This window comes from Misgurnus anguillicaudatus, chromosome 22 (assembly GCF_027580225.2).
Source record: "Misgurnus anguillicaudatus chromosome 22, ASM2758022v2, whole genome shotgun sequence".
NCBI lineage: Eukaryota > Metazoa > Chordata > Actinopteri > Cypriniformes > Cobitidae > Misgurnus > Misgurnus anguillicaudatus.
In genome coordinates, this window is record NC_073358.2 from 34,319,047 (window position 1) to 34,333,372 (window position 14,326).

General features: G+C 36.4%; 1 protein-coding gene across 10 annotated transcripts in view; it reads left to right on the top strand.

Annotated features, from left to right (window-relative positions):
• The window catches only part of cacna1ba (calcium channel, voltage-dependent, N type, alpha 1B subunit, a), a 160,375-nt gene that overhangs the window by 27,080 nt on the left and 118,969 nt on the right, over positions 1–14,326 (top strand). For all 10 annotated transcript variants that reach the window (XM_073861032.1, XM_073861035.1, XM_073861033.1 and 7 more), the window contains exon 4: positions 13,722–13,813. In XM_073861032.1, the coding sequence (XP_073717133.1) occupies positions 13,722–13,813 (92 nt within the window). The remainder of the gene's footprint in view (positions 1–13,721; positions 13,814–14,326) is intronic.

A 14,326-nucleotide genomic window follows, 5' to 3' on the forward strand; every position in this document is an offset into this window, starting at 1 on the left:
CAATATTTCTTTTTTCATTAGCATGTCCAGATTGCACTCTGATCAGGAATTGTATTTCACAAATGAAAAGTTTAGTTTTTCTCTTTGCCTGTTATTAATCCAGTCTTGTAGTGTGCTATTTTTGGGTCTGTAAGTGTTTCTTTGCCGCCTAAATGACTTTATTATTTGTGTGAAAAAGCAATAATACATTCCAGCAAAAAACTTTGCCAACAGCTCAGTGAAAACCACGGATACTGTATAACCGTCTGTTCTAAATTAAAACATTCAAAAGCATGTTTTCAAAAATTAAAAATGCCATTACAATTTTTGGGATTTCAGAAGGGGAGCTGTTATGACAACAGACCAAATACATTATTTATCTTACTCTGAAACCTGATGAATTATAAAACACGTGTGGTGCCAGTTTTCTAAAACCGTGCGGTCAACTGCATTAGATTCATTTTAAATTGGCTTCTTTTGCACTATATACTGTACACCTCACTGTTTTCTTTGTTAATCTACGGTAACAATTACCAGAGTCACCCATCAATCCGTCAACATTCAGTTCTGATTCCTCTCTTTGATCTTGGCCATCTCTGTAACGGCAGGGGTTTTTGTGATTTTTTTATGGTCTGGTTTGTGTAAACAATGCTGTGCATCACTAGCTTCTAAAGGCTGATGAAGGAACCTGCCAGTCAAGAATAATAAATGGGGTCTCTCATCTGAGCTTAAGAAGACAGATTGACTTTGACCCCTCTGCTTAGTTAATTTGTGTGTAAATGCTGCCTTTTATAGAGGCTGTTGACGCGGATGATGTTGGCACAGTGGGCTAACTCAGGAGAAGCCAAGCCATTGCCCTTGGAGCCTCATTTAATAACATCATACAGTTGTGTTTGTAACGGCTGCTGAAATATCATACCCATCAGCTGGCTGTTGGCGTAAATGCTGCTATAAGTGTCAAGTGTATAGGCAATAAACCTCCATGTCTTGTTTTATTTTTTACGATGGTGTTCCACTATGCAGGTAGATGAGCGCCGGTGTATGACTGCTGATCTTTTCAGCACCATTACGTACCTAATGTCCCAGCGTTTGTGTATGGCACGGTATGGTTGCTCTTGCCCTAGCAGTCAGACAAAACATCAAATGATGAGGATTGCTGTCATGATCTTCATTCTGATTGGATCCTGCATCAGAATTGTGTGTAGTGTAGTTTTGTGTTTTTATTTGAATAGTCACATAATAATCTCATCCACCATCATGCTGGATGTGTACATTTATAGCTAAAGTAATTACATCATTTTCTGTGCATAAATCGCTTATGCAGCACTATGTTGTGCTATTCAAACCATTTTAAAAAGCTGTTTGTTGACAGTTTTGTCAGGCTAGTGGGTTTGGTCTGACTGTCACATTATGAATGTAGCTGAAGTGTGTTGATATCACCTTGATAAACCATCTAATTTTATTTCCTGCTTTGATGCCCCCAACAATTTTTTTCCCCTCTGAACAAATACATTTGCCAAGTCTATGAAGTCTCCTAATATAAAACTATATAATATTTGTACAAATAAATTAATGATCACCTTTAATTTGTAATTTGTATACGCCAGGCGTAATGTACAATCATTTATACCAACGTTTTGACAAGCATTTTTCTGTTTACACTCAGTGTTCATTGTATCTGTGATTGTATCATGCTGCTTATTTTTAATTTCTTTATATTAGTTGGAACATGCCTGTTGCTTTTAATATGGTGTCTCCTTTTTATTAAAATTAAAGGGGACATTTCATGAACATCTGACTTTTTACATGTTTAAGTGCTATAATTGCGTCCCTAGTAGGGGTGTGACGAGACACTTAATCCACGAGACGAGACACGAGATTGGGTTCACGAGAACGAGACAAGACGATATTTTTACACTTTTTAAGAAACCCTCGATGATAAAATAAATGAATAAGAAACTGAAATCATGTTATTTTTAAATGTTTTAACTAATCAAGGACTGCCCCTAAAAATTATTTTACTAACTGATAATGAAGTAATTTGTTATTTTTGGGTATTAAAAATAGACCCAAGTGAGCAGTAGCCTTTAAAATTAAACGAAGATGCAATAATAATTGGTTCAAATAAAGTATTAAAACCAAGTTACATTAAACAACATTACATTAACAAACACATTACATTTGTGGTCTATAAATAAAAAGCATTATGTATATATTATAACAAATGCCTGCAGGGGGAGATAGTTGACTCGTCTCGCGGACGCTATCTTCACTTTCACTTTAGACGGAGAGAAACGCTTATTTTTTAGCCAAACAATGTTTAAATCCATTTGAATATTTAATATACGTCCATTTCTTTACAATAGAAATGAACATGCAGACATTAAGTCATGTAAACTCTGTGATGGTTTAATCTGCTTAGACTTCACATCTGGCACTGATCAACAGACAAACACAACACGTCTCAGACTTCATACGAGCTCCCAAACGAACATTATTGGAAACCCAAACAAAAAAGCAAATGCAGTAAAAGACAGAATATAATGCATGCACTGTAAGAGGCTAATTACACCAACCGCGCTTTAAACGCTTGGAAACGCAAGGCGCGACACACTGCCTTTTTTTAAAAAAGAGCAGTGCGAGTCGACGTGGCTTTTAATATTGCTAGGCAACCACCTAGTCAGCTGTCTTGTCAATCAAATATTGAAGCGTGCGCTCTTTTGCTGTTAACTGTCATATTAGCAGAAACTTTAAAAAGATGACGCTTGCTCTGACCTTGTTTGAGGGTGAGAGGTGCACAAACACGCAGGAGAGAGTGAACGAGTGGAGTCCGGTTCTTCAAAGCAACTGTAAACTTTCCTCACCACAACGTAAGGCCCGCATCTCCCCTCATTCGAGTGGACAATGAAAAGACGCGAATGACGTCGTGCACTTCTCCGCTCTCAGCGTTCCTTCAAAGGCGCGTGCTGCGGCCGCCGGCAAAAACCGCAAGGCGCTCAGCGCGCATAAACAGCGCGCAAACGCTCCATGCCCATAGAATATCATTTAAATAGGCGCCTGCAACTGCCATAAACGCTTTTGGTGTAACTGGCCCCTAAAAGGGTCAACCAGAAAGCTGCATCCTCCGGAGGTCGCATATGCAGGCTGCATACGTCATTAAGGTTTATTTCAGATCATTAACTGAGCATTACATTCGCAAGTCGTGAGCATATTACAACAATTTGCGATTAACTAAATTATTAGTAAACTTTATAATTGTAAGTAGTCTCTAATAAGACTTTATGAAGTAAATGCAGTTTAAAAATGCGACCTCCGAAGGATGCAGTCTTTTATTTGAGAAGCCAGAATTTCACCTACACAAGAAATCTCGCGAGACACACTTAATCTCGTGATACACATTTAATCTCGTCGCACGAGATCTCGTCACACCCCTAGTCCCTAGTGCTTCTATCAACCTAGAAAATGTGATAAAGAACAACCCAATAACTTTGTTTAGGTAAACCATTCTGTGCAAGCATGTGAAAAAAAGTCATCAAAATTTGGCTCCCCTTGTGATGTCAGAAGGGGATAATACCGTCCCTTAATCTGCACTATCCAACCATGGCACTGCCATTTAGTGCAGAGATCAGTTCATTTGCATTTGATAGGACACACCCAAAAACGGCACTTTTTTCTCACACTTACAAAGTGGCAATTTTAACATGTTATAATAAATTAATTATATGGTATTTTGAGCTAAAACTTCACATACGTACTCCAAGGACACCAAAAATGTATTTGACATCTTAAAGTCTTTGCGAAATGTCCCCTTTAAAGGTATCACCATCTGAATGTTCAGTTGGCATAGGTCTCTATTCCTTTATGCCTGTATCACAATAAATGATTTTTACACTGCGCTTAACCCTGGGTTATCTTCGTTCTTAACCCTGCTTTTAAACCTAGGTGAAGGATCGTTTCACTTGTAATTTAGAAGCAGGATTATCCCTGAAATTAACCCAGGGTTATGAAACCCTGCTTGGAAGGCTTCCAAATGGTGCCTTCACTGCCTTGTGAGTCTTGAATATTTTTACAATGTGGGAATCTGCCTTTGGTCAGGCTCATGTATTCACACAATCCTCCCCTGTTTGTGAATCTCTCTCTGTATGCTGCCTTATGTGGAGCACAGCATCTGACCATTTAAGTTCCACCGAGAGTTTAGATTTATGACTGTAGCTTTAAAATAGTACTCAGTATCTTCTATGTTCAAGCCCTCAGCCTATAATTAGTGCAGCAGCCTCTCAGACCTTTTGAATATTGAACGCTTTCCTAAAGGCAGTTTATAAACCTTTAATGCGTTTTAGATGCAGCTCTTATAATGATTCAACCTTGTTCATGATTGGAGAAAAGAGAGCTCTGAATGATAGGACTTAAAGTCCCTCTGTTGTCGATAATTTTATCACTTAAAACTCCTCTTTGAGCATCATAATAGAATATGTAAAAGGTTTTCCTGTGAAAGTAATTTCCTCATGCCTTTAAACAGCTGGAATGTAACTCTACACCATTGCCTTATTTTGTATACATGCGGAGCTATGAATATGCAAATTACCCCCACCTCTACTTAAAGGATTAGTCCGTTTTCTAAAAAAAATCCAGATAATTTACTTACCACCATGTCATGCAAAATGTTGATGTCTTTCTTTGTTCAGTCGAGAAGAAATTATGTTTTTGAGGAAAACATTCCAGGATTTTTCTCATTTTAATCGACTTGGACCCCAACACTTAACAGTTTTAATGCAGTTTAAAATTGCAATTTCAAAGGACTCTAAACGATCTTAAAGGGTCTTATCTAGCGAAACGATTGTCATTCTTGGCAAGAAAAAAACGTATCTTCTTCCTCTGGTCGTGTGACGCGCCAGTGCACTGAAAAAATGTTATGTTGAATTTACTTAATTTTATTATGGCAAGAAGATGCACACAATAAATGTATCTAACTCCAGATATATTTTTTAAGTTGAGTGTACTTATATTTTATAAGTAATTTCAGATTAATTATATTCATAATTGTAGCTAAACTATTTTGAGTAGAATTTACCCAATTTTTTATGTTCAGTACACTAAAATTAATTACGTGCAACCAGATCAATTTAATGGTTTAATCCAATCATTTTTTAATCTCTTATTCTATCTTAACTTTCCACATTTAACTGTCACATTATGTTGAGCAAGTAAGAAGAGACTCAGTAGGTCTCAGTACTGGCATAAGCACAGTTACTGCTTACATCATGATTTTCATCATGTCACCTATTGTCTATACACAGGCACCACTCTTCAGAATGATGGTAACTACAAAACTCAAAACAGAAACAGAAACTCTTCTAAATCTCAAAGATAATTTACCCTGAAACACGAAAAATAGCGTTTAATTTCAAATTTTACTCTCCAAATGCAGTCCCATGCAAAGAATGCTGGGAAGTAGAAGTCCATTGCCTAGTTAGTTGTTTCAACACAAACTTTCTTTCTTACAAATTTGAGTGGATTTTACATGATAAAATTAAGTGAAATGTACTCAATAATCTGTTATTTAGAATTACTTAATTTTTTTAATGTTATTTTTACTTTTTACATTTTTTTATAGAATTTAATAATTTCAGTTGGCATATAAATAAATTTACTAAGGCACAGAATAATTTTTTTCAGTGTGTTGGGGTCCATTAAAGTCCATTAAAATGAGAAAAATCCTGGAATGTTTTCCTTAAAAAACATAATTTCTTCTCAACTGAACAAAGAAAGACATCAACATTTTGGATGAGATGGTGGTGAGTAAATTATCTAGATTTTTTTTAAGAAAATGGACTAATCCTTTAATTGCACAGCTCGGATATAAATCTGGTGCCTCCCCGTCTTCACTTTTGCACACTACCTCACTACCTCACACTACCATAGATAAATATATAAATAGATGCTACATGCGTGAGTATCAGAGGCATAACTGCTACAGTATGTTCGGTTTTACACAATGCATACGCGAACTGCGCGTTTGCAGCACTAGATTAGATAACAGGTTAGAGCTTTCACACTGCACATGTGAGCATCACAGAAGTAGAGCTGAGTCTATGTGCCATTCATACATATTATCAATGGCTCAAACTACTGATCCACTCGTTCAACTGTGATGATGTGATTGATGATGTTTCTGACGTAGGAAACTGACGCGATTTCAAACTGCGGTTTTGAGACTGTCTTTGGAAGTACTCAGCAATGGTGTTGAATAATGAATTGGCACATGGTTTGTCTTAAAGCATATTAAAACACTACATAGCCATATAAACACCAATAAAACTTGATTTTCACCACAGGGGGACTTTAATATACAACTTTATCTTTTTTAAACAAACTCGAAGTAAGAGATTCACCACTGATTCTCAGAGTGGCTTAATTTAGACACATGCAGCAGATGTTACAGTCAGCATTTTTGTAAGTTTATTCAGTAGTTTTGGGGAATAGCTCCACAGATGTGTGGGTCACAAGGGAATTGTTCAGACCTGGAGAGCTTCCCAGAGTAAATATTCAGTGCACTTTAAGAGCTTACACTGCAAAAAATGACTTTCTTACTTAGTATTTTTGTCTTGTTTTCAGGAGAAATAATAAAAAAATATTTAAATTAAGATGCTATTTCTTGATGAGCAAAATTATCTTAGAAAATAAGTCTAGTTTTTAGACAAAAAATATACAATTTAAGTGAATTTGTTCTTAAAACAGGCAAAATTATCTGCCAATGGGGTGAGAAAAAAATCTTTTTTCTTAATTCAAGCAAAGTTTTCTCACCCCATTGGCAGATAATTGTGCTTGTTATAAGCACAAATACACTTAAATTAAATATTTTTGGTCTAAAAACTAGATTTATATTCTTAGGCAATTTTGCTCATCAAGAAAATACATCTTGATATAAGAATGTTTAAATATTTCTACTGTAAACAAGACCAAAATACTAAGTTAGAAAGTCATTTTTACAGTGCAGATGCAAAACCCTTTAAGTGCATGTTTCTTGTAAATGAGCATTTTTTCTATCTGACTCTTAATGGATTCTGCCAACAAACCAGTATTTCTGAATGGCCTGAGGCTGGGATTAAGCGGATTTGAAGGAACGTAATTGATAAATGCATATCTGTGCCGAGAACATTCGGTTAATATCATTATCTTATTTTTTGACAGCCGTTTAGTGGCTTTTGCATCTGAGCTCCTCATTTCCAGACAGGAGTTTAACGTTTATTTATCCTTTATCTAGATGAGTATATTTAAAAGAAATGAATTGCAGTCATGGCCTATTGGTTAGAGAGTTCAAAGACTTGCCAGTTCGAGTCTCACGGGCATGTGACTAATAGCTGCCCACTGCTTTGGGTGTGGTGTTTACTACCCACAGGAAAGGGTTAAATGCAAAGGTTACAGGTACATTTCAAGTATGGGCTATGTACCATACATTGGTCATTACATCACTTTCACTTCATCATTTTATTTAAAGACACACCGTGGAACTTTTTGGCCACTAGGGGGCGCTAGACATGTATTTTTCACGCCTAGCGCCCCTAGAGGCCACAAGCGCCGCAGCACTGTCGCAAAGGAAAAGATCTGACCAACCTGAAAACTAAACTAAAAACTAAACATTTAAAACGCTAAAAGATCAACATTTTGAGACATCAGGGAGAAACGCAGTCATGTTACAACTTTCTGATGAGGAACTCGTGGCAGAAGCCATTTCTCAGTCTGAAGGTTGCAGCCTCCAGATGTCGTATTTCTAAGCTGCATACGTCATCAAGACTGTCTTATTTCAGATTATTAACAATTATAAAGTTGACTATTATACTTAGTTAATCGTAAATTGTTGCAGTATGCTTATGACTTGCGAATGTAATGCTCAGTTTACCTTAATAAACCAGGCTTGATGACCTATGCAGCCTGCATATTTGACCTCAGGAGGGCGGAGGCTGCAGCCTTCCAATTGAGAAACGACCGAAGTATTTCCTTTATTGTTGCATCGTCTCTCTCTCTCCCTTGCCACCAGGATTTTCCGCAATGGCGCTCGTTTTTCCTCTCTTTTGTGTGAAAATTGTCGCTCCACATCCAAGTAAACCGATGTGTTTAGGTCTGCCGCTTTGTAATACGTCACGCGAGTGACAGCGGAATGCAGCAAATGAGGAAGAGAGAAGAGAGAAACGCTCGGATCTGATTGGTGAATGAATAGGGTTTGGTTTTACACTGTGTGAGTTTGAGCAAGTTTGACTGCTATAGCATCTTGGATTGGAATGTAAATACATAGACAGTAAAAGAAAGGTAAATACGTGAACACATGAATGCAGAATCTGAATACAGGGAACTATATGCAAGATAATCGCCGTCATTTATAAAGAAGATCGCATATGTATAAATCAAGATCGTGAGTTTATATAAAAAATTGCCCTAAAGGGGAATCGAACCCGGAATTCATGTTAAAAACAAATTGTGTGGAGGATGTGACGTATGCCGTAAAGCAGTCGAATTTTGTAGTTTTTTTGTGCTCTGGTTACTACCAGAAACCTTAAGTTTTAAAGTACGAGTAAAAGCGATACAGACCCCGTCAGGCTATGGTAGACATGTCATTCAACCTATTTAAAGTCGATGTACTATCACAAGGGTCTTGAAAATTTATTATGAAGGTTGAAAAATTACATGGTGTCGCTTTAATCAAAACAGACAATACACACAATAAAATTTGTTTATGTTAAGTAATCCATGAGGTAATATTAAACAATTCAAATATATAGGTTAGAATATACACTAATACAGATACATACTGTAGGTATATATGATGTTTGATCTGTCAGGCAGCAAAGGAATTTGAGCTTTTCAGGCCTATTTATCATTCTTATGTCACATTTCAGGATTAAATTGACTTCCAGTCACAGCTGTAGAGGATAAACGTACAAACGGACCTCCATGTATTTTCACCCAACAGATAATCATCAAATCTAATGCCTCTGTTTGCAAGTGATAGCAGAATGATTGATAGATCATGTATACTAAGAGGGACTTGTTGTCTGTGTGTATTCTTGATTTAGTTTGTGATTATACTGAATCTGTTTTCCCAGTTTTTTCTAGCATGTTCTCTATATTCCCAGACTTTTCAAAGGCTAACGTGCAGTGTTTTCCTTTAGCAGAGCCAAATCTTATTTCACAGACTTTGTTTGCTTGAGCATTAGATTTCCCTGGTGAATGTCTAGAGCAAGCTCATGTCTCAGTGTTGTTATAGGCTGAGCTGTCCTCTTTAGTCTCTTCAGGGACACAGAAACATAGCTAATAATTTAACACAGTTGTGATTTGTCAGTGTCCTGCGTTTTCATCTGCTATTTTAAATTAGGCTTTTTGGATGAGAGTTACTGTAAAAGGCAATTGATGTCAGATGTATGGTTATAGGGTCTAATGGTTGAAGGATTACTCGATTTTCTTGGGGAAAAAATCCAGATAGTTTACTCATCCCCATGTCATCCAAAATGTTGATGTCTTTCTTTGTTCAGTCTAGAATAATTTTTTTTTTAAAGAAAAACATTACAGGATTTTTCTCATTTTAATGGTAACACTTTACTTGAAGGTATGTTCATAAGACGTTGAGAGGCGATCGTGCCTTTTCAATTATCGGGCCAAAACTGTGGAATAGTCTCCCAGTGTCCCTCCGACTAGTTCCATCAGAAGATGAGTTTAAAGCGAAGTTAAAAACGTACCTTTTCTCCAAGGCTTATGATTGTCCTTTGTAAAATGGATCTCTCATTTTCAGTGGTTTTTATACATCCTTGATAGTGCATTTGTGGTTGAAACTTTTTATTTTTAATTTTGTGTGACTACTGTTGTTTTTATTGTGCTTTATAAATAAATTTTGATTTGATTTGATGAAGGAGATTTATGCACATTTATGACAACTGTCATTAAGTGTCATTGTTCAATTATGTAATTTTTAATGCAAAGATAACATTTTTTTAGATGTCTTTGTTATGACAACTTGACATAAACCAAAACAACATAACTTGACACAAACCAAAACAACATACCTTGTCATAAATCTGTCATAAACATGACATAGCAGAATAGTGATCAAACTTAAGAAACAACCCAGCTTTATGGGTTAATATTACATTAAACTGTTTATTAAATATCATCAAGTATTAATACTTTGTCAAATAGTTATTAACAGCATCATGAATATTTTTCTTGACCTCAACTACAGTGGTACAAATTGAACTTGTCATTAAAATGTCAATAAGTGTTAATATCATGTCAAATAATTTTAAATACCTCAACAAAATGCAACAGACATATCAAAAGATTATATTTATTATATACTTTATTTATATGCACAATACGTAAAAAACTGACAACAGAACTTGTTATTCCTTAAACAGAAAAAATAACAAAACATTTATTTAATTTAATATAATTAACTGTTTATGCGCGATATGTTTTTTTGCGCTGTTTTTTAGCAATATACTGCATGGCTTAACCCAATATTGTACTGTTTCATTTAATTTTAGGTGAATCAATACAATAAAATATAATTTTATCTAATCTAATTAGTATTGTTATACTGTTATTGGATGATTGGTTTTATTTATTTAACACCTGGAGAAAACTTAAAAAAACATTATGAAGAATATTCATGACGCTGTTATAAAACTATTTGACAGAGTATTAACACTTTATAACATTTTAATGACAAATTCAATGTGTATCAATGGTAAAAATTGGTCAGTTATGTTGTCTAGGTAATGTCAAGTTGTCATGACAAGTTATAATGTATTGGTTAATGTCAAGTTGTTATTACAAAGATATCTCAAACAATGTCATCTTTGCATTAAAAATGACATAACTGAACACATGACACTTAATGACAGTTGGCAATACAAATAAAAAATATTAATTTTTTAACTATGACTTCTCGTCTTGCACCAGCTGTTTGACGCGCCGGCGTGACCTCACGTAATGTGTCATCACGTCAAAAGGTCACGTATGACATATTGACCCCTTCACGGTTCACGTCACAGGCGGTTCCCACTGCGCATGTCGGGGTCAGAAAAGTCATTACAGCAGATTGAGTTGCATATTATTCGATATCGTCATAAATGCCTACTTGCGTTGTGTGCTTTGAAAATCGCATCAGGTCTTCCGTTAAGTTTTCGCAATTCATGCAGAATCTCAAAAACAAAAAAATACAACATCTGCGGCTGCAAGCAATTAACGTGCAGACTGGGACAATGCAAATATTAAAGAGGCTTGTGTTTGTAGTGCTCACTTCATTTGGGGTAAGTCATCATTTTTCAGCCCGGTTAGATTAAACTATAAAGCCTGGATGGTATGAACAGTTTGACCCCATGCTGCGCGCGCACCCGATAGTCATTCAATGTTTACAAACCTTGAAGGGGTCTATTCGAAACTACCTCCCCAGTCTATCCAAGTGTGGAGAAAGAGGACCGTTCCGTTATGTTTATTGTTTAAAATGGTCCACAAATGTGCGTATTACATATGTAACACTTGACCTTTCAACATGCTTTCGCAATTACGTAAATGATCTGCAAGAAAGTAAAGTAATCCTTTAATTGGTCTAATATCGTATAGTGTATTCTTTGTACTCCACTTCAGTTCCCAAATTGTGGCTTTCGTATATCGCAATTCTTCATTTATTCTTCCCACAACAGTAGACATTTTTTCATTATTTTAACCCTCATGTCATTTCAAATTGATATGAACAGATACAAACTGTAACATGATTTGCATGGCCTACAAGCATGGTGTTTTTAATTAGTTCATTTTTGAGCAATGTTGACTTAAATTTCATCTTTGCCTGAAAATTTCCTTTTTTTTCTGATGCAACAACTGTGCAGAATGTCTTGTACTGTGCAAATGGAGTTATATAATGTGAACAGTGTCGACTGGTTTCCCTTCATATCTCAAATATTAATTACGACACTAGTGTCTTGAAGCACAAAAGAAAGGTTTGCCTATTTCTTGATGTCTGTATACTCGGCAAACATCCATCTGCCTTCAACCTCATTCAAATCCATTTAGTGATCTGTCACCCCATACCAGCTGTGAACCGAAGCTGTGCTTTGGGTGCATATTTTGCTGGGGCTGCCATTCTCAGTGAGTCCAGGCTCTTCTGCATGGTGTTTTTATACTAAAGATCAGAGTAGAGCACACATCTGAGATATAAGAGAATGTAAGAGAACTAAAGATAAAGTGAAAGCTATTAATATATTAATGCAGAGAGTCCTTTTTCCACGTTTTTGGAAAAGAGATGGATTAGTTCTTACTACGTGTGTGTGTGTGTGTGTGTGTGTGTGTGTGCGTGCGTGCGTGCGTGCGTGCGTGCGTGCGTGCGTGTGTGTGTGGAGAGAGAGAGCACTGATACACTAATGGTGTGACTGTACCCTAGAGAATTAGGAAGAATCTTTCTGCAGTTTTCCTTCGAGCTGTCATCAGTGGAAGAAGGCCAATATGGAAGAAGTAGAGTTTAAATGTCTGAATGAAATAGATGTAATTGATACTTACTGATTACATTGACGCTTACTAGTGACAGACGCTTACTGATGACAGTGAAACATCTAATGATATCGTTATGATTAGAAAAGAAATAGTTTACCGTAAAATAAAAATCTTCTCATACTTTACTTATTCTCATGCCATCCCAAGTGTATAGGAGTTCCATTCTTCAAATCAGCAAATTTGAAGTTAAAAACTTGTATTTGATACTAGTATACTGAGGCTTTGTATTGCATTTTAAAGCTCCACAAATCCATCCATCGATTAAGTAATCCGAATGTCTCTGGTAGGTTAAAACTCATGTAACACTCGTTGTTTCTGCATTTCTGATGTTAATCTGGAGTACCTATAGAGTAGTATGACATCCTTTATATCTCCGAAGAGTCTTTAGTTTAATCAGATTTATAAAAGAAAGATTAGCTTTACAGAATCTTTCCGATAACGTACGAAAAAATAAAGAAGGAGGAGTTACTACCGCGGGTGGAGCGAGTACGAGTCATGCAACACTTTACACACTGTTTTAACTTATGATTCACTACATGTTTGTGTCATTTATATAATATGCACACGCCTATTTCCAACATAAGACAGATGTTTTACTTACCGCATGCAACTCGTGACCCGGTTGGGAAAATCCAGTGTATCAAACACATGCAAAACTCCGCTGCTACTGGATTTCTTCTCCTTACATCCAAAAACACACTTCTTCTTTCGTGCCATTGTTGAGTTTTGAAATTAAACAAAGCTGTGTCGCGTGATAAGATGTTTGCAAGTGCTAGCGTCTCCTGCTGATTGACAGGTGGGCGGGGTTTTCCAGGGGAAGTGCCCATATAAAGAAGTGATACGTATAGAAAACCCCTGAAACGTCAGTAGGACCTGTAATTGAAAAACTTTCCGAAACTTGTACGCACCCTGGCGAAGTGCATTCGGCACAGAAATACTCTGTAACACGCCCAACTGCTTTTTTGACACTTTGCTTACGTTTAGCATGAGCAACCAACTCTATAACTGTGTTAATAAGTCAGAATGCTTGAAATACCATTGAACCCCCCCTTTAATAAATGTCTTCTGAAACAAAACAATGCATTTGTGTGAGAAGATGATTCATGCTGAGATGCTTATTTAGTGGTTGATACAATGAATATTATTGTAAACATACAAATCAGCATTCTAAATAAGCATTTGGTGTGTTTTCCCCACAGGATTCTCACCATAGTGGGACCAGATTTCGATTTGCGGACACTCAGGGCAGTCAGAGTCTTGCGGCCACTCAAACTGGTGTCGGGAATTCCCAGTAAGTCACACTTACACCACAATGGAAATATACTGTATATTCCTTAAACTCAAATAGAATGCAGTAATGTGTTATATGATGGAGTACATAATTGTGTATAGGGGTGTCACGATTCTCCAAATCCTTGATTCAATTACATTTATGTTTTTAGGGTCACGATTCGATTTGATTCTCAATTTTTAATTTTTTTTAAAGCACAAAAAATGCTATGACAGACTTTTATGAAATATAATACCTGACCTTGAACGCGGAGATGCCCTGCCATTTTATATACCCCAATAAGTCATGTTTAAATGCAGTTTTCATAACTCTTAAGCAACTGAAACCTAAACAGATCTAAGTTCAGAGAAACTACTGGTCCTGTCACAGACGGCGCTCTGATTGAGTTCAGCTAAAGGCGGGAGGCGTGTGCTGTTTTTTGTTTCCCATGTAAAGAGCAGCTCGCGTGGTGTCTCCTGCATCTGCCATGCTATCTTTTAACTGGCTGTAGAATTTAATTTTAGTATACTGCAG